At 45.9% G+C, this 21,612-nt stretch overlaps 1 protein-coding gene and 1 pseudogene across 1 annotated transcript; both read left to right on the forward strand.

Annotated features, from left to right (window-relative positions):
• Positions 1–1,397: 1,397 nt before the first annotated feature.
• Positions 1,398–7,928, forward strand: LOC106697467. The gene is given in 7 exon segments (XM_023755315.1): positions 1,398–1,799; positions 2,049–2,346; positions 2,349–2,515; positions 2,517–3,639; positions 3,642–4,154; positions 4,157–5,179; positions 5,182–7,928. Coding segments are annotated over 7 exon segments (3,984 nt in total). The 3' UTR covers positions 5,640–7,928.
• A 139-nt stretch (positions 7,929–8,067) lies between these two features.
• On the forward strand, positions 8,068–14,162 carry LOC106697468 (annotated as a pseudogene).
• Positions 14,163–21,612: the final 7,450 nt, after the last annotated feature.

Below are 21,612 nucleotides of genomic sequence, written 5' to 3' on the forward strand. Positions count from 1 at the left end.
CTCTTTTGCATCCTGCCGCTGCGTCGGTGGAGGCGGAGAGACTGGGCTCGAGCTTGAATAAAGGCTCTTTGCTTTTGCATCAGACTCGGCTCCCTGGTGGTCTTTGGGGATCTTGAAATCTGGGCATAAAATTTGGGGGCTCATCCGGATCCCCAAGACCCACGAGGGACCCCGACCCGGAGAGCCTACTGACCATGGTAGGTGTCTCTGTGTTTGTGTGTTCTGTCCTGTGTGAGCTCATCTCTGGTATTCTGGTGGTGCCCGACGCGGTCTAAGTGGACGCACTGGAGGACCACAGGCCGGAGGACTCGGAAGACGTTCCGATCCTCCTTTCTGGAGGGACGGGGATTCCCCTCACAAATCTGAGACGAGGCGGGTCGCTCCCGCCGGTCGGCGTGAGGCCGTCATCTAGCTTTTGGTTTTGCTTCCATTATGGACATTATGGGACAGACTCAGACTACTCCTTTAAGTATTATGATTGATCATTTCAAAGAGATCAGGGGAAGAGCCAACGACCTCAGTGTGGAGGTCTGGAAGGGTCGGTGGCAGGCTTTTTGTTCCAACGAGTGGCCAACTTTCAATGTCGGATGGCCGCCACAGGGAACTTTCAACCTCCCTACCATCCACCGGGTCAGGGACGTCGTCTCCTGGCCCAAGAAGGGTCATCCTGATCAACTCCCTTACATTATTACTTGGCAGGACCTTGTGGAGGACCCACCCTCTTGGCTTAAGCCCTTCCTGGCCCCACGCCCTCCGGAGCCGAGACCTATTCTTGCTTTGCAGGGGATGGAGAAGGAGGAGAAGAAGGTCACCCAGCCATCAGCTCCCCTCTACCCTGTCTTGCAGGGGGGAACTGAAAAAGAACTAATTTCTCCTCCTCCCCCGTATCAGTCCCCTAGAGTGCCGGAGGGACCCAGCCCCCCCTCTCATCTGGGGAAGCAGACGCTGCTCCGAGAGCGGAGGGCGGAGGAGTTCCAGTGGGAAGCCAGCCCTATACCAGACAAAGGGCTCAGAGAGAGCAGTCTGCCTCCATCGCCGACTCCACTATTAAGACTCTACCCCTGCGGGCCATCGGCCCCCCAGATGAGGGGGGCAATCAGCCCCATCACTACTGGCCTTTCGCCACTAGCGACCTTTATAATTGGAAAGCTCAGAATCCTAAGTTCTCTGAGAAGCCGGCAAGGCTCATTGATTTACTAGATTCTGTTCTTTTCACCCATCAGCCTACCTGGGACGACTGTCAGCAGCTTTTGCAGGTCCTATTCACCACCGAGGAGAGGGAGAGGATCCTCAATGAGGCCCGAAAACTAGTTCCGGGCACGGACGGGAATCCTACCACCAGCCAGGCTCAGATAGATACCTCTTTTTCTCTAACTAGGCCTGAATGGGATTTCAACATGGCAGAAGGTAAGGAGAGGCTCCGGGTCTACCGCCAGACTCTAATGGGGGGTCTTCGGATGGCTGCTAGGAAGCCGGCTAATTTGGCTAAGGTAGGAAATGTACAGCAGGAGAAGGATGAATCTCCAGCGGCCTTCCTAGATCGGGTCACGGAGGCGTTCTGTACCTATACCCCCATGGACCCAGAGACTCTCGAGAACAAGGCGGCTGTTATCATGGCCTTTGTAAAACAATCTGCTGCAGACATTAGGAGAAAACTGCAGAAGATAGATAGACTAGGGGAGAAAAGTCTGCAGGACTTGCTGGTAGTAGCCGAAAAGGTGTACAACAACCGGGAGCCCCCTAAAGATAAACAGGCTCATGCCGTGGCAGCTGCCAGCAGTAAGCAAACCCGAGACCTGGCCAGGATTCTGCTGGCTACCACCGCGGACTCTCCCTAGGAACGGGACCGCCGCCTCTGACAGCTTGTGAGTGACCGGAAAAGAGGTAAGGAAACCGCCAGGGAAGGGAGGTGGAGGCTGCAGAAGGATCAGTGTGCTTACTGCAAGGAGATAGGGCATTGGGCCCGAGAATGTCCAAAGAAGGCCGGCGGGAAGGGAAGCAAGACTGATCGAGTGAAAGTCTTAGAGCTGGATGAACTGAGTGATTAGGGAAGTCGGGGTTCGGACCCCCTCCCCGAACCCAGGGTAACTCTTAGAGTGGAGGGGACCCTTGTTGACTTCCTTGTCGACACCGGAGCGCAACATTCGGTCCTCCGTACACCTCAGGGGAAGCTAGCAAACAAGAAGTCCTGGGTACAAGGGGCAACTGGTATGAGCCAGTATTCATGGACTGCCCGAAGAACGGTAGATTTAGGGATGGGCCAGGTATCCCACTCCTTCATGGTGATACCGGAATGCCCCTAACCACTATTAGGACGGGACTTACTGACCAAGATTGGAGCTCAGATAATTTCAGTCAAGGGGGGCCTCAGGTCACCGATGGCAAAGGCCACCCCATCCAGGTCCTGACTCTGAGACTGGAGGATAAGTACCGCCTCCACCAGAAGGCGTCCCCAATAGAGAGCAACATAGACAGATGGCTACAAGAATTCCCCACAGCTTGGGCAGAGACGGGGGCGGGGGGTAGGACTAGCCGCTCACAGGACCCCAATCCTAGTAGAGCTAAAACCAGGAGAAGGCCCAGTAAGAATCAAGCAGTACCCTATGTCTCAGGAGGCCCGGAAGGGAATCCAGCCTCACATCCGGAGACTGCGAAGCCTAGGGGTACTAGTTCCCTGCCAATCTGCCTGGAACACCCCCCTCCTGCCAGTCAGAAAGCCCCACACGAATGACTACCGACCAGTACAGGACCTCCGGGAAGTAAATAAAAGAGTCATGGATATACACCCAACTGTTCCCAACCCATATACTCTATTGAGCTCCTTGCCACCCTCTAGAGTCTGGTATACCGTATTAGATTTAAAGGATGCCTTTTTCAGTCTGCCGCTGGCGCCCCGAAGCCAACCCTTATTTGCCTTCGAATGGCACGACCCAGAGGAGGGCTTCAGCGGACAATTAACCTGGACATGGTTGCCTCAGGGGTTCAAAAATTCGCCCACCACCTTTGACGAGGCGCTACACGAGGACCTGGGTGAGTACAGGAGGGAGCACCCTGGCCTCACCCTCCTCCAGTACGTAGATGACATCCTGATTGCTGCTGACACGGCCGAGGACTGTGAGTGGGGGACCCAGGATCTGCTGGCTACCTTGGGGGCCTTAGGGTACCGGGCATCTGCGAAGAAGGCTCAGATATGCAGAGAGAGAGTAAGTTACCTGGGATACATCCTAGAGGGTGGACAGCGGCGGTTATCAGATGCCAGAAAAGAAACTGTCCTGAAAATCCCTACTCCCACCTTCCGAAGGGAAATAAGGGAATTCCTAGGATCGGTCGGCTATTGCTGCCTCTGGATACCGGGTTTTGCTGAGATCGCCAGGCCCCTATATGAAGCTACCAAAGAGGGGAGGGCGTTTGAATGGACTGAGAAAGAAGAGGCTGCCTTTAACCAGTTGAAGAAAGCCCTCCTAGCTGCTCCAGCCCTGGGCCTGCCAAACATTACAAAGCCCTTTCACCTCTTTGTAGACGAACACAAAGGAATAGCGAAGGGGGTTTTAACTCAAGCCTTGGGCCCCTGGAGCCGCCCAGTAGCATACCTGTCTAAGAAGCTAGATCCAGTAGCTTCCGGCTGGCCACCGTGCCTAAGAATTATGCGGCAACTGTGCTCTTAGTCAAGGACGCCGACAAACTGACCCTGGGGCAGGAAATCTGGATCACAACCCCGCATGCCATTGAGGGAGTCCTGAAACAGCCTCCTGATAGATGGATGAGCAATGCATGGATGACCCACTATCAGAGCCTCCTACTCAACCCTCCTAGATTGCGGTTCCAGCCTAGTGCGACCCTTAACCCTGCTACTTTGCTGCCCGACCCTGACCTAGATGCCCTACTACATGACTGTGCGGGAATCCTAAAGCAAGTACATGGATTCCGAAAGGACTTGACCGACCGGCCCCTCCCAGATGCCAAGGCCACTTGGTTCATGGATGGGAGCAGCTTCATACGGGACGGGCACAGGTACACGGGGGCAGCGGTGGTCACTGAAATGGACACTGTATGGGCAGAGGCTCTACCCTCCGGGACGTCAGCCCAGCGAGCAGAGCTCATCGCCCTCACTAAAGCGCTAACGCTGGGGGCTGGAAAACGGCTCAACATCTACACAGCCGTTATGCATTTGCCACAGCTCATGTTCACGGGGCAATCTATCAGGAGAGGGGATTACTGACGGCAGAGGGACGGACTATAAAAAATAAGCAGAAGATACTCGACCTGCTTACGGCCTTATGGCTTCCTGCCAAGTTAGCCATTATCCACTGCCAAGGGCACCAGAAGAATGATGACTCGGTAGCGAGAGGTAACCGAAAGGCTGATCAGGCAGCCAAAGCAGTGGCCCTTACCTCGATCCCCACCATGGCCCTACAACTACCGGACCCAGGGGACCCAGTTTTACCAGCCCAGCCCAAATACTCCCAGGAGGAGTTGCAGCGGATCAGGAAACTCCCCCTGGCCCAGGAGATAAAGGGATGGTGGTATACACCGGACAAAGAGCTCATACTGCCAGACCGGCTCGGAGTCCCAGTATTAGAACGCATGCACTGGTCCACCCACCTGGGGGCCCGGAAATTAAAGGATTTAATCCGACATGCTGGAATCAAGATTCACCAACAGGACACCAAAATAGATCAGGTTGTATCTGCCTGCAAGACCTGCCAACTTACGAATGCAAGGGCCAGGGCGAGTGAAAGAGGGACCAGACTCCGAGGAACCAGGCCGGGAGCACAATGGGAGATGGACTTCACCGAAATTAAGCCAGGAAAGTATGGTTATAAAAATCTTTTAGTATTTATAGACACCTTTTCTGGATGGGTAGAGGCATACCCAACCAAGCACGAAACAGCTCAGACGGTAGCCAAGAAACTGCTAGAAGACATCCTTCCCAGGTATGGATTTCCTGCTATGATAGGGTCAGACAACGGACCAGCTTTTATTTCACAGGTAACACAGGCAGTAGCCAAGGCTATAGGGGCAGATTGGAAATTGCATTGTGCTTATAGGCCCCAAAGTTCAGGGCAGGTAGAAAGAATGAATAGAACTCTAAAAGAGACCCTTACCAAATTAACCATAGAGACTGGCGGGGACTGGGTGTCTCTCCTACCGTACGCCCTTTACCTGGTACGGAACTCTCCTTACACCCTGGGCTTTACCCCTATGAGATCATGTTTGGCAGGCCACCCCCTATCATTCCTAACCTCAAGGCCGAGCTTCTTGCTGAATTTGAAAACCTAGACATATCTTTTCTCTTAAGAGGGCTCCAGAGGACGCATGAGGACATTTGGCCGTGCCTCTGTGCCATCTATGAGGCTGGCCTGACCCCGACGCCTCATCAGTACAGACCGGGAGACTGGGTTTTTGTCAAGAGGCACCGCCGGGAGACCCTTGAGCTGCGTTGGAAGGGCCCCTACGTCGTAGTGCTGACTACACCCACCGCTCTCAAGGTAGACGGCGTCGCAACCTGGGTCCACCACACCCACGTCCTCCCAGCTGATCCCTCTGCAGTCCAGGAGGACCTCGTCACACAATGGAGCCTCGATCACAATCAGCGCAACCCGCTCAAGCTCAAGCTACGGCGCATACAACCCGCCTGATGTTGGTAACTCTATTGACCCTGTTCGCTGTTGCCCATACTGCCGGGAGTCCCCATGCCCCCTACAATCTAACCTGGCAGATCATAGACACCAGCTCGGGGACAGTACTTAATCAGACTTCCCAGATTCACCCTAAGAACACTTGGTACCCGGACCTTTACATAGATTTGCTAGACCTCATCCATGTTTCATGGGACCCTAGCTTCACCCAGGGCCACCATTTCTATGTCTGTCCCGGGCACTCACGGACTCCGCGGGGGCGCACCCGGGACCCATGTGGAGGAGCAGAGGACTACTTCTGCGCCTCCTGGTCGTGTGTCTCGACTGGACACATCTGGTGGACTCCCCCAAAAACCGATGACCTGATAACCATGGCTCGGCCGGCGGCACCGGCCTGTCAGAAATATAGCAAGGGTCTCCACACCCCATGCAACCCTGTGCGGATATCCTTCACAGAACAGGGAAAGAAAGCAACAGGATGGGACACTGGTAAAACCTGGGGGATTCGCCTCTATGATAAGACTAGACTCGGGGCTATGGACCATGGAGGATTATTTACCCTTCGAGTACAGGCAGCACCCTCTCACCAACAGACTCCAGCAGGAGTAGGGCCTAACCAAGTGCTGGCCCCCCGACCTGTCCCTACCCAGGCGTCCCCGCCCAAGAGCACCTGGGCCCCGGCCTCATAGTCCTCCGCATCCCTTGTCCCTACCTGGGCATCCTCCGCATCCTCTACCCCGTTCTGTACCTCAACATCTGACACAGACCCCCTGTGGAGCATGGTCATAGGAGCATATCATGTTTTAAATGCTTCCTGACCCGACCTGACCGAGTCCTGTTGGCTCTGTCTCAATGTCCGGCCACCATATTATGAAGGTATTGCTATTAGAGGCAATTATACGACGGCCTCCAATTCCAGCTCCTGCAGGTGGCAGCAGGCCACCGCAAGACTAACCCTCCAGGCAGTAATAGGGCAAGGTACTTGCATAGGCCGAGTGCCCCCTGAACAATCACATCTTTGTCTGTCAGTCCCTAGTGGGACAGCTTACCTGCTCCCCCCCGAAAATGCATGGTGGGCCTGTTCCAGCGGCCTCGCTCCCTGCGTCCACTCCCAAATCCTCAACTCCTCAAAAGAAGGTTTTTGCATACTCGTCCAGTTAATCCCCAAGCTAGTATATCATTCGGAAGAGGAAATATTTAGCAGGTTAGGTTCTGCTAACCCCCGGAGTAGGAGAGAACCTGTCACAGTCCTAACCCTGGCCGCGCTCTTAGGGCTGGGACTAGCAGGGGCAGGAACTGGGATATCCTCGCTTGTCATACAAGACAAGAACTATGAAACCCTAAGAACAGCCATTGATCTAGACATAGAAAGAATTGAAAAATCCATTACCCATCTGCAAGAATCCCTCACTTCCTTATCTGAGGTAGTACTCCAGAACAGAAGAGGATTAGACTTATTATTCATGCAGCAAGGAGGCCTATGTGCAGCCCTAGGGGAGGAGTGTCGTTTTTATGTTGACCATTCAGGAGTTATTAAGGAATCCATGGCCCTCATAAGAGAGGGACTGCAGAAGCGGAAGCTAGAAAGGGAGCAATCTCAGTCTTGGTATAAGTCTTTATTTAACTGGCCCCCATGGTTAACTACACTTATTACCGCCCTCGCCGGACCCCTTGTAATCCTACTAATGCTGTTGACCTTCGGCCCTTGCATTATCAACAGACTAGTCCAGTTTGTCAAAGAGCGTATAGGGGCGGTTCAGTTGATGGTTTTGCGCGTCCAGTACAGGCCTCTAGAAGCAGAAGACGAGGTAGAAATGCAGTCCGTCCCATGATTGGGCCCGTAAGTTCCAAAACAAGGGGGGAATGAAAGGGCAGAGCAGGACTGACTCCATTTTGTCCTGTGTCCTCCATCTTGTGTACCTATGTCCCTGACATGACCCCTTCTCCAAGAAAAACCACAGAATGTGTCAGTTACCCAACTCACCCTTAAATCAGCCAATGGGAATGCAAGGGGAACTAACCTAAGGCCAAAAGTATGCTGACCGCATCCTGTCTTTGTGTAACCGGACCCTAGCCCATCCTGTCTTTGTGTCACTGGACCCTAGCCCTCACCCAACCAATCGGAATCAGCCAACTCAGTGGCCTGAGCATCACCCCACCACCCGACCCCAAGCCCTATAAAATTGCTGTGCTTCTGGAACTCGGGGCTCTTTTGCATCCTGCCGCTGCGTCGGTGGAGGCGGAGAGACCGGGCTCAAGCTAGAATAAAGGCTCTTTGCTTTTGCATCAGACTCGGCTCCCTGGTGGTCTTTGGGGATCTTGAAATCTGGGCATAACAGTATCAAGGAGAACTACTTCTCAGTGACATGAAAAGAAATGGAATCTGATCCCAGGGTAGAAGTGGCAACCAGTGAGCCAGTTCATGAAGCAAATGATGACTGCAACAGAGAGTCCCCAGCACACCCATCCCCAAGCAAGGAATCCACACAAAGACAGAAATCAGCCTTCACAACAACAGCCTTGACTATGAAGCTTCCTACCAGCGTTTCAGGCAGTTCTGCTACCAGGAGGTAGCTGCCCCCATGAAGCTTTTAGCACACTCTGGGAACTCTGATGTCAGTGGCTGAGGCCTAAGATACACTCAAAAGAAAACCCTAGAGCTGCTGATTTTGGAGCAGTTTCTTACGATCTTGCTGGAGGAGCTCCAGACCTGGGTGAAGAAACAGCGTCCACAAAATGAGGAAGCTGTAGCTCTGGTTGAGGATGTACAGAGAGTGCCTGGGCAACAGGTGAGAAAAGGAAACCAGAACCTTGTGGTTTTGATTATAAGAAGTTGGGCTGAGGAGCACAGGTATTTAGTTACTAGAGAGGTGCTTAGTTGAGAAATGTACACTAGCCCTCTGCCACCCACCAAAATACTAACTTTAGTTGGTCCTTTGCCCTTAGTCTATGGGAAAAATTTCACATTTGTTGAAATATCTTAGACATTCATATATTCAGTGAATGTTTAGAGACCCTAATTAAAGTGGTAAAAATACTCAGAACAGTTCTCCAAAACAAGGTCAGGGAAAGGAAAACTGCCCTTTACTAAGGAGGTCAGGAAAATTAGAGAGGTTGGTGAATTAAAATCTAATCTCTCTTGCTAGAAGGTACATTGAGAACACAAAGCCATGGGTAGTACGCTAAACAAAGTTGTATTGGAGTTAGTCTTTCCTGTCTGGATTAACAGGGTCAGTTAGGGACAAAGTGACAAGTTTCACACAATATCCTCATGTGGAGGTAGAGACTAGGTCTGAGATCCAATTAGTGTAACCACCTTGTATACTTTGGGAGAAGGGAGGTGTAAAAGGCTCAGGAGAAGGAAAAGTAAAATGAGGGTTAGGTTGTGAGAGACTTAGTGGAAAAAGGCAACTGAAACCTGGATCAAAAGTCTGGGAGAGGCATGGAGTAATGGAGGAGTGTGGGTCAGAGGAATGCCATGGCTTACGTGGCTCTGTGGTCTGAGCAGGAAGCAGCTGGCTGGCTGCTGAGTCTAGGCTGGAATAGGAAGTAGTTATGTTTCCCAGTGAGAAGGTGGGATATAAATGAAACTTTGTAGTTTTGGGCATAATTTGGAGAGGGAAGAGCAGCATGGTGGGAATGTGTTAGGTAAGAAATTGAAGAAGTTAATTTAAAATCCATGGGATTGGAACCATTAATAATTAGAATGGAATGAAGAAGGGCAAGCATAGCACACTTATGAAGTTAGAGTTTGGAGAGGTGAACTACCTGAAGTAGGAAACTCTATATACTAATAATCTTCCTGGTCCCAGTTCCCCTTGGTGATGGTGGTTCCCTTGTTGTCCCCCACCATTTCAGAACCAAACTCTTTTTGTTTGTTTGTTTGTTGTTATTTTTAAATGCTTTTATTGATTTTTAGAGAGGGAGGGATAAAGAGAGGTAGAAACATCATTGATTGGCTGTCTCCTGCATGTCCCCCACTAGAGATTGAGCCCAAAACCTGGGCATATGCCCTGACCAGGAATCGAACCAGTGACCTCTTGGTTCCTGAGTCAAAGCTCAATCACTGAGCAACACCGGCCAGGCTTTCGTTTTTTGTTTTTAATCTTCACTGAAGGATATTTTTCCATTGTTTTTAGAGAGAATGGAAGGGAAGGACAGAGGGAGAGAAAAAGAGAGAAAAATAACAATGTGAGAGAGACACATTATTGCTTACCTCCTGCACACACCCCGACCAGGGCTGGGGATTGGACCCACAACCCTTTGGGAGCAGCCAGAGAATCACTGAAATCCCATCTGAAACTGGGGTTCATCCAGAGGAACAGAGCTCACAGCAAAGACCACAGAAACAGAAGGTAAGCGGAAGCCTGTGCCCTCGCCTGAGCTGGGGCAGGAATAATCACCTATGGGAAGAACAGATTTGAGCTTGGGTTTGCCCCAGGGTTCCAGATTAAATGCCTTTGAAATATACCTAAAAAACAAGATTTCAAACTAGTTGATGGTAATAGCACATAAACCGGGTGGAGACCCTTTGCATGTTAGCCAAATTCTCTTTTATTACTATTTAATTCTATTATGTTGGAATTGGTTGTATTAAGGTGAACATGTTTACCGTGACCTTCTGCATAGTAGTTCTTCATGTACTTAAAGACATTAAATAAACCCTGCCCCATCCAGCTTAATCTCCTTCAGAATACATTTCTCCTATTATTTTTGCCTTTCTTTCAAAGCTCTAGTTTTTGTTTTATCTCAATTATTTTAGAAAAAAAATTCATTAAAAATTTCCTTAATTTAGGTGAAATTCACATAACATAAAATTAGCCATTTTCAAATGAACAATCAGTGGCATTTTAGTACATTAAAAATGTTATACAGCCCTGGCTGGTTTGGCGTGATGGATAGAGCGTTGGACTGCGGACCAAAGGGTCCTAGGTTTGATTCCGGTCAGGGCCCCATGCCTCGGTTACAAGCTCCTCCCCGGCCCAGGCTCTAGTTGGGGCACATGTAGGAGGTATTTCCTTCTCTCTTCCACTCTCTCTGAAAATTAATGGAGGAATGTCCTTGCGTGAGGATTAAAAAATATATATATTACACAATCACTACTTCTGTCTAGTTTTAAAACATTTTATTAAAGGAAACACTGTATCCATTAAGCAGTTTCTATTCATTCTCTGTCGATGGATCTGCCTGTTCTGGACATTTCATAGAAATGGAATCCTATAATATGTGACTTTTTGTGTCTGGCCTCTTTCACTTGGCATGTTTGCAGCATGTATCACTTCATTCTTTTTTACGGCTGACGGATATTCCATTACATGGACAGACCAAGGCTCTATATTTATAAGTCTCTTTCCACTAAGCACTTTAGCTCCATACATTTTTAGATAGCCTAAAGACCACTGCGACCTTTTCCGCTTCATTGAAAGCTGCCCTTGCAGGTTGCTAAATAAGTTTTAAAAGCTAGCTCATCTTTATATGACTCAAATCCTAGGAGGAGAGCATGGTGTCTTCATGCTATTTATTTAAATTGGTAAGCTTCTGCTAATGAAATGGGTAATTGTCTAAAAGGTTTATTAACTTTTGTATTTTTTGAGCAGTGTAAATATTCTATCAATATCTTTTTAAACTTTGCCATTTAGCATTTATGTCCTTTTAATCCTTGGGAACATCTGTGCTATCTTGTTGTGATTTCTGAAGCTTTGGGGTCTGAGTAAAGGGGGTAGGACTCACTGTGTTCCAGTTTTGCTCCCGTCACTCACCATGCCCACAGGCTGCTCAGATCCCAAGTGTTGTAACCTCCCCACTTCCACAGACCTCTGAATGTCATCAAAATGAACCATTTCTTTTGTAGAATTCTTGAAGGTGGGATCTGGGAAAGAATACATAATCTTGGTCTGAAAAAAATAAGAGGTTTGAGTTGTGGTATTTTTAAGAGTATTTAGTTATCTCTAGTGGGCTGTGAGACACTCCCCACCACCACCATTATTGTCTTAAAATTTTTCTATAATGTGCACATATTTCTTTGGAATGAAAAAAAACTTTAAAAAAAAAAGCTGTTTTGCAAATAATCATCTAGTAAAATTAACTTCTCTACAAACAGTGAGGTATTGGCTATGAAAGTCTTCCTCAGACTTGACTGTGCATCATACTCATCTGGGGACATGTTAAAATAGATTCCCAGGCGTCATTTCCAGACTTTCTCAGTAGATCTGAGGTGGGTCCTGGGAATATGCATGTGTAACAAGCTCCCAGGTAGTGCTGATGCTGTTGGCCCAGAGATCCCACTCGGAACCTCTTTTAGTGGAAGCTGCCCTCTAATAGTGGATATTTCTCCCCTAGCCTGGCTTACTCCACAGGCTGCCAGGAACCATCTCTAGAAGAGGGGTCTTCAAAACCAGGAGATGGTGCTGGGCTCTGTACCACGGAGATCAGGTGAGCTGTGGTTGATGTTTTTTGTCTCTTGAAGTTCCCATTTCACTTTGTACTGACTCACTCTAAAACTCATTCTTTCCCAGAGATGTTATAAAGAATTTTATGTGGTCCATTGAGCTTGTTGTGGGTTGTTTTCTTATTCTGTCTACTCAGGCATCACATGGCTGCTTATCTACCCCAATCCTTCCCAAAGAGGCCATACCTCCCTTACCTTGCTTTGCCTCTGACCTGATAACTATTGTCCTGACTCTGCCCCACCCCAGGGCTAGAGCAGTGCTATTTTGTTTTATTTTATTATTTATTTTTATTAATTTTTAATCCTCACCCAAGAAAAGTAAGGTTACCACAAATTTGGAGCTAAAAAGTGTTACAATTGGAAAATAAAATTTAGCAGAAGACTTAGTCACATGAAGAATTCAATTAGGTATTACATCTTTATGGTAGTTTAATTGTAACTCTTTCCTCATTCCATCGTTTTCCTTCTCCAGAGTGTAATGTAATTTTATTCTTTCAGGTTCTGAGATGAAGAATGGGGTTACAAAAGAGAATCTAAAATGGGATCATTCAGAAGTGGTAGAAAGAACAAGGATGTACAGAGAAAGTTTAGTAGAAAAGTTTTTTGGCACTTTGAGTTCAAAACAGGCTAGGAGCGTGAACCAATGACAAGAAAGCAACACAGACATTGTCCAGGGGAGAGTGAGGAGACAGCCCCATCCCAGGAGAGGATGAGTCACCAGATATTTTGGACTGAGAACTGGAAAAAGCTTCTAAATGTCATGAATGTGGGAAAAGCTTTAGCTGAGTTTTTTTTTTTTTTACCTTGTTCGGCATCAGAATCCACAGAGCAGAGAAGCCTCACAAGTACTGTGAATACAGAAACGGCTTCAATGAACACTCCAACCCCACTGCCCACCTAAGGACTCACATAGGAGAAAGACCATACCAGTGTGGGGAATGTGGGAAAAGCTTCAACCAGAGTTCCAGCCTCATTGTCCACCAGAGGACCTACACTGGGGAGAAGCCTTATCAGTGCACTATCTGTGGGAAGAGAGTCAACAAGTTCCCATTTAGCGCTCACTGGCAAGTCCACCTTGTGGAGGGCCTGTACCAGTGTGCCCAGTGTGGGAAAGCTTTAAGAATAGCTCCTGCTGAGGCGGCTGATCGATGTTTCTCTCTCATCGATGTTTCTAACTCTCTATCCCTCTCCTTTCCTCTCTGTAAAAAAATCAATAAAATATACTAAAAAAAAGAATAGCTCCTGCTTCAGTGCTCACCAGGAAACCCACACTGCGGAAAAGCCACATAAGTGCATCCAGTGTGAGAGAAGCTTCACTAAGAACTCTTCACTCATATGCCATCGGGATATACATAAGAGATACATAAAAGGAAGGAAGTGATGTCCAAGTTTGTAGAAAACCTGACATCAACTCTTTAGGTCAACATGTTTCTGAGAGCTTTCCTCTGTGGATAGTTCTACTAGCCAATCCCTGGCTTAGCAGTAAACTTGACAACTGGATCTCAAGAACCATGTCCAGGAATAGGAATCAACCTAAGAATGCAGAGCCCTCTTTCTATTTCTGCCCAGAACTTCACAGTCTTGTCTCACTGTGGATTTCCATTTTGCTTTGAAGGGGAGAAGGCTATAAAATCCATAATTCCTGCTGGGAAACTACGGTATCCTTGTTCTGAACAAAGAACATGTAGCTAGTGGCCAAATAACTGTTTCTGAGCCATATCAGGGAAGAAATACTGTCCCCTCCTGGGGAGTACATCTAGAATTTTAATAGCCTGGATCTGTTCTAAACCAATAATTGACCACTAGGTACCTACTACTATATACTATTGCAGCCTTCAGGTCATATTCTGCAACAGAGCCATGAACAAAGGAAAGAAAGGCTAGGTTAAGCCATTGGGTAATATGAAATCAAAGCAACCTAATCTTAAGCAAGTGTGATATCTAGGTTAATTTTGTAAGATTTCTCATCACCATCACTCCCAACCCAGTTTTTGGTTTCTTCTCTCGCAGCATTTATACAAGTTTATAAGCATTATTATCTCTGATGAAAATAAAGGTATTTCTCCCTCCCCTTCCTTGGCCTATGGTTATAATTTTCTCAATTAGAAACTCTGCACTTGTGTTGAAGCCTGCAGGGTTCTGAAGAGGATCTATGCAGAAAGAGAATTAGGGGCAAGAAATAGAATTTGGTGGGAAGGATTTGAGGTCACAGTGAAGGGAGATCTTAGGCATAAGGAAAATATGGGAACTGCAGGAGGCTGTGCCTGCATGTGAAAGGGAGAGTGAATGTGAGGAGCACTAGGAACCAAAATTACTAGTACAGCTTACTGATACCGAACAAGGTGGAGATATTCCAGCTTCTGTGAAATCTCCATAGATAAAATGGTAAAAGATGGGTATGTTATACAGTTCTTGGCCCTTACAGGCAAGATGTTAGTACCTTGGCTAAGGTATGTTGAAAAGCGAGCAAAATGGTTTCTGAGGTTTTTTTTGAGGATTTCAATATGAGCAAAGCAGGCCCCCCAAAATTTTCATTTTTCTAAATTTTGGGGAAGAAGAGAATGCAAAGGCAGGACAGAAGAACATACTTCATTATTTCCTCAGTTTGAGCCTTGCTGGAGCTACTCTAAGATTCCCTGCATACAGTGTCCTTAAGCATGGCCCTTATAACAAGCTATGTAGGTTAGTTCCCAAAGTCACATAATTACATACTCTGCACAGAGGCAAAAATTAACATCTTCCAAAATCCTGGACAAAGGCAATGAGTTAGGCTTGAATGTGACCTGTTTGGGACAGCCTGGCATGGAATGGATATATTAATGAAAGGCTTTGGATATGAGCTTGAAGAAGTTAGATTTGATGACAGCAGAGCCAGTGAAAGTCAATGAAAAAGCTAAGGAAGTGGGGATATTTAATGAGGCCTCACTATCAGGGTTCTCCCACTCATGGGTTTGCAGTGGCTAGGGAAAACTGATGCAAGTGTTGACCTCCTTGCAGTTTTAGTTTGCCTCTACCCTCCAACGTGCTTTATTCTAGAGTATGCTGGGCAGAAAAAGGAACACGTAACACTTGCCTGTGAGCTATTCTGGATGGTCTGGAGTAGACAGGTAAGAATTGGAGAATACATTCATTTAGGAAATATTTGATTGTCTATAGGGTACCAGGATTTATAGTAGGAGGTACATACAAAGCAGTGAACAAAGACACTATCTTCTAGAACTATCCTCATTGGACACCTCAGAAATACCAGTGTCATGCCCGGTCGGTATGGATCAGTGGTTGAGCGATGACCTATGAACCAAGAGGTCACAGTTTGACTTCCAGTCAGGGTACATGCCTATAGATAATTCTCTCACTATTGATGTTTCTCTCTCTCTTCCTTTCTAAAACCAATAAAAATATATTAAAAAGAAATGTCAGTGCCAGTCTGGCAGTACCACCTAGCCAACAACCCCCCAAGATCTGAATGCCAGCTCTGCAGGGCCTCTCTTCTAAGCTTCCAATTTCTGATAAACACAGACTTTTTCTTGTATTCTTCCAACCCCCTGTATGGTGCTTCCTATAGTTATGATCTCTATTACCTTAGTGTTTATGTATCATTGCCTAACATTGCCTCAGTGCACTACCTACTTGAGAATGAATTTGAAGTAGGTTGTACAAAAGGCAACACTCCCAAGTCTATAGAGTTCTTCAGCTGTGTAACAATATCCTCTTGGTTTGATTCAGCCCTTCATATGTTCATTAAAAAGCCAGATTTTCCCCCTGAAAATTAACTACTAGGGCTCTTCATATGGTTTCTTAGTATCTCCATCACTGAAGCATTTTAACTAATTGGTTAAATTTTTCAATTGACACTTCCTTTTTTTTTAACTTAAAAAATATGTATTTTTATTTATTTTCGAGAGAGGAAAGGAGAGGGATAGAAACACTGATGAGAGAGAAACATAGATTGGCTGTCTCCTTCATGTCCCCTACTGGGGATACAGCCCACAACCTGGGCATGTGCCCTGACCCGGAATCAAACCGTGACCTCCTGGTTCATAGGTCATTGTTCAACCACTGAGCCATACCCCGCAAGGCAACACTATTTCTTTTTTTAAATATATTTCTTTATTGATTTTGGAGAGGAAGGGAGGAGAGAGAGAAACATCAATGATGAGAATCATTGATTGGCTGCCTCCTGCACACACACCCCCTACTGGGGATCGAGCCCGCAACCCAGGCATGTGCCCTTGGCCAGAATCAAACCTGGGACCCTTCAGTCCGCAGGCTGACGCTCTATCTACTGAGCCAAGCCGGCTAGGGCTACACTATTTCTTTTTTCTCAAGAATTCCTAACCATTTCCCATAGACTGGATCAGATATTCTCACTATAATCCAGAGAAATGTAGGGCAAAGCCTATTGCAGTGATGGTGAACCTTTTGAGCTCGGCGTGTCAGCATTTTGAAAAACCCTAACTTAACTCTGGTGCCGTGTCACATATAGAAATTTTTTGATATTTGCAACCATAGTAAAACAAAGACTTATATTTTTGATATTTTATATATTTAAATGCCATTTAACGAAGAAAAATCAACCAAAAAAATGAGTTCACGTGTCACCTCTGACACGTGTGTCATAGGTCCACATCACTGGCCTATTGTCACCCTTTTTCCTCAGCCTAAGGTGGTGGACGGGTGGTCATAGCTAAAGCAGAGCTAGGCCCCTGAAACCTCCTTACCCCACTTTCCTTTGCTCTTGCTACCTCTTCTATGCTTCTTCTGTAAGAGGATTCTTTACCAGTCAGTTTAAGAACAGCCCGGGACTTCTGGTATCCTGAACCATTGCTCATGGATGAATCCTTGCTTTCATTGTTATTAGCTCTAGACTCCTTGCAGTCCAGTTGCTCATCCTGGCTTGACTTCTGGGTAGAGATAAGAGAAAGACTGAGCATTCTTTTAATGCCTAATGCTAAAAGTGGGACTAAAACTTTTTTTAACCCAATGTTTTATCCTGTTATTAATATTGCATAGATACTGCAAAATATTCTCACCTAAAAATAAAGTCTCGTCATTTTCTTACCTCAAAATTACACTCCTCAGAGGAAATGATTAATACTGTATAGATCTTTCTGGACCTTAATCTGTATTTATGCCCATGTACTACCTTTTCAAGTTTTTATTTCAATATATTGACCTCATCTTTAAAAAAAAAATGCATTTAGGTATGTACTGCAACATATTCAATCTTCAATCATTTCCCTTTTGATATGACACGTTCCTTAATATTCATGTGTTATTCTAGATTGCAATTTTCTGGATATATTCAAGAGGGAGCTAATGAATTGGGGTGTTTAGTGTAAGGGAAAAAATAGTGGCAGTTTCTACATGATCTGCCTTTATTCTGTCCCCCTTCATCCCTCAATCATTTCTAAATACTCTTGCTGCACAATGAAGGTGCGTAGTTCATCAGAATATAAATGGAAGGAGGTGAAATATGAAATAGACTGATATACCTCCTGAGGTTATATATCCCATCTTTGATTAAGCATAACACTGAGCAATTTATTCTAAGCACACTTATCTACTTTGATCCTTGCAACATATCTGCAAGCTATTTATTTTACAGGTGGTGAAACAGTATCAGAGAAATCCACTGACTACCATAATTGCAGAATATAACAAAATGCTCAAGTACCTTTGGCTCCAGTGTCATGAACTTTCTAGGGTATCTTGTTGTCTCCCTGTTCAGAGGGCAATGTAACCAGATGGCTGCATTGACAGGAAGGAGCAGAGTCTGACTGTGAAAAGAAGCAGGGGGAGAACAGTACTTCTCCACAGCCCTCGTCATGTTTCTCCTCAGCCACCTAGAAACTTCTGCAGTGCACCCTGAAGGTGTGTTTCTTAGGCTGCAGATGAGAGTGGAGCATGGGTTTAACTATAAGAACAGGATAAGGAGCCCTGGCCATGTGGCTTAGTTGACTGGAGCATCATCCCATATATCCACCCATAAAAAAAAAAAGGTTGAGGGTTCGATTTCTGGCCAGTGCACATACCTATGTTCAATCCCCGGCAGGGGCAAGTACGGGAAGCAACAGATCCATGTTTCTCACATCCATGGGTTTTTTTTTCTTCTTTCTCTAAAATCAATTTTAAAAATATCCCCCAGTGAGGATTCAAAACAAACAGGATAAAGATAAGTAGCTCTTCTTAGGGTAGGTTTAGTCAAGTGACTGCTAAAGAGTAGTCCACCACCACCACCTGGAAAATTCGGGATCCAAAGCCTTTGCTTCTCTCTGGCGTTGGTTGCATTGACAGGAAAGAGCAGAGTCTGATTGTGAAAAGAATCAGACTTGGTTAGCTTTGCCATTACTGCCACAGGTGACAAGGTCAAGCCCATGGAGATCAAGAAGATGACTGTGTCACTAAGACCTTGAACTTTTTGAAACAGGCCAGGTCATATAGTAGAAACACACAGCACTAATGTCTCAGTGGTTAAGCACAAGGGTTTATTTCTCATCCCCACAAAGCCCATTATAGGTCTGGGGACTCTCCAGACTGCTGTCCTGCCATGTGGGAGACAGCATTCCAAACTGGTTTGATCTCATGGCTCCTCTCTCTGAATGTGCTTCCATGATTGAGGCGAGAAAGGAGAGCACTGCAGAGTTCCGCACCATCAAATAAATGCTTCAGTCCAGAAATGAGGCTTCTGCTCACAACCCAATGAACAACCTGATGAGCCTAACTGCAAGGAGCAGAAAAGCATAACCATTTTCCTTTTTACTATTCACTAAAATACAAATTACATGAGGATATGCATTTTTTCTCTTTTGTTCACTGCTATATCCTTGGTCTACAACAGTCCATGCCTGGGCACATAACAGGCCCTCATCGAATTAAATGAATGAGTAGTGCTAGAAAGAAATCCACATGTATCTTGGGAGAAGAGACAGAGTCCCAGGGGTCTAAGGCTGAGGCTGTTGGGTAAGAGCTATGCAGACTAGAGATTCAGAGCCGGCCTTGATATAGAAATACTTGGTGTAGTTTATCTTGGGAACAAAATAAAATCCCACTGAGAGTGCCAGATAGTTCAGGTGATTTACACAGAAAAGCACTGAAGTCACAGACCAAACCAAGACAGCATATCCCTTACTACCAGGGCTCAGCTCCTGAAAGGAGCTGCAAGAGCCACCAATGCATCCTGGCTGGGTAGTTCAGTAGAGCGTCACATACAAGAATCAACCAATGAATTCATGAGTAAGTGGAACAACACACACACACACACACACACACACACACCTTTCATCACATTCTTAGGAGGAAGACATCTGAGTCAGAGCTTAATGTAGTCAGTCACCCAACATATTACTAGGGAGCAGGGAAAACACACACATTGATGGAGCCAGGCTGATAGGTGCTCTTCTTTCGTCAACCCCTGAAATCCCCACATCAACCATGAGGTGTTTTCTCTGTTTCATTGAGAAAAGAGACTTGAGAGGGTTTCAGTAACCAATCAAGAAACAGGACTGTTTTATAAGCTAGAAATAGAAATAGATACAATGTCATTTAGGCTGGCTCCGTGGAGATAACATACAAAGTCCTGATAATCCTGCCTTCAGGTCTGACTGATGAAGCTAAGTGACAGCCAACAGACCCACTAGCTATGGGGTCTTGAACAGATCAAGTCCCTGAATATTTGAGCCCTAACTTCCTCATTTGTGAAATAACACATTTGGAACCTTTTTCCTAATACTACCTAAAAGCACTTAAAGGAACAAATCTGAGTCAAAGATAAAGGGTGAATTTTTTTAAAAAATATATTTTATTGATTTTTTACAGAGAGGAAGGAACAGAGATAGAGAGTTAGAAACATCGATGAGAGAGAAACATCGATCAGCCGCCTCCTGCACATCTCCTACTGGGGATGTGCCCGCAACCCAGGTACATGCCCTTGACCGGAATCGAACCTGGGACCTTTGAGTCCGCAGGCCGATGCTCTATCCACTGAGCCAAACTGGTTTCGGCAAGGGTGAATTATTAGAAAACCTACAGACTAGCCATGGCCGGTAGCTCAGTTGGTTAGAACATTATCCTGATATGCCAAGATTGCGGGTTCAATCCCCAGGAAGGGCATACACAAGAATAAACCAATAAATGCATGACTAAGTAGAACAACAACTCGATATTTCTCTCTAAAACAAATTAAAAGAGCCTTAGCCAGTCTGGCTTAGAGTGTCAGCCTGTGGAATGAAGGGTCCCAGGTTCAATTCCAGTCAAGGGCACATGCCAGGGTTGCGAGCTCCATCCCTAGGGGAGCGTGCAGGAGGCAGCCACTTGATGATTTTCTCTCATTAATGTTTCTCTTTCCCTCTCCCTTCCTCTCTGAAATCAATAAAAAAATATTTTAAATAAAAAGAAAAAGAAAACTCACAGTCTAGAGAGATGGTCAGCAGTCTATCAAACTCTCCCAAAGCAACTGCTAATTGCTGCGCTGGAGAAAACAGACACTGGTGGACCGTGCCTGTTAAATAGATTGCAGTGTAAGACAACCAACATGGGTGTAGATCTTCCCAATTTGCCCACCACTGAGCATGAGTCCTCAAACATTTTTTTGGAAACCTGGTCTTATGCTGACTGAATTCCCACCATGACCAGTGAGCCACAGAATCCTGTCTGCAGCACACAGTCCTATACCCAAACATAAACTCTCTCCTTGTTCTTAAAAACAAAAGTCAAATTAATGAGTAAACAAACAAAATCCTGAGAATTTGATCCTAAGCTCCAATTAATTTTATTTTAGACCTCAGGAAAGTGCTAATTTTTATGATTGTTTTATCCTATTAACCTTGTGAGGGAAGGAAATGATTTACTTTGTTTTGCAGGAAATTCTTTCTTTCTTTCTTTCTTTCTTTCTTTATTTATTTAAGTTAGTGATAAAAAAAATTTAATGAGAAAAATCATTCAAGGTACTTAAGGAGAGCAAGACTGGGTTTGTCTGAACTTGGGGTAACAAAACATGTTCATTCTCTTCCTTGACTGTTTGGAAAATAAGTTACGCTCTTAGAGAGAAACCCATAGGGGTGAAGAGGAGAATGAAGTGGCCAGCCCAGTAGATGTCCTGAGCCATCAAGAACTGCCCGGATCACCCCACCTTAGGTTACATCTAACACATACTCCATGGCTAAAAATTTCAACTGTTTCCATATGATCTACTAGGAATGTTTTCTTTTCTCAAATACCATCAATGAGAGGCATAAGATATTAGTTATTTGGCAGATACCCTAGTGATGAAGTAAATATGATTCCATCACAGAAAAATTGCGCTAATAGGATTCAAGAGCTAAAGTAGCTAAAAAGTTCAAGGATTCACATGATGTCCAATGATGAGAGGAAGAAAGTACAATTTGGTTCTTGGAAAACTTTACAATAGAATTCATTTCTACCCTATGAGACTATTGAAATTGATTATCCTATTACCCTGAAGTAATAGTATGCAATAAAACAAGGATGTTATTGCTTTTGTTACAAAAGACCCTGCTACAAATG

This window comes from Myotis lucifugus, unplaced genomic scaffold (genome assembly GCF_000147115.1).
Source record: "Myotis lucifugus unplaced genomic scaffold, Myoluc2.0 scaffold_72, whole genome shotgun sequence".
In the NCBI taxonomy this organism is placed as follows: Eukaryota; Metazoa; Chordata; class Mammalia; order Chiroptera; family Vespertilionidae; genus Myotis; species Myotis lucifugus.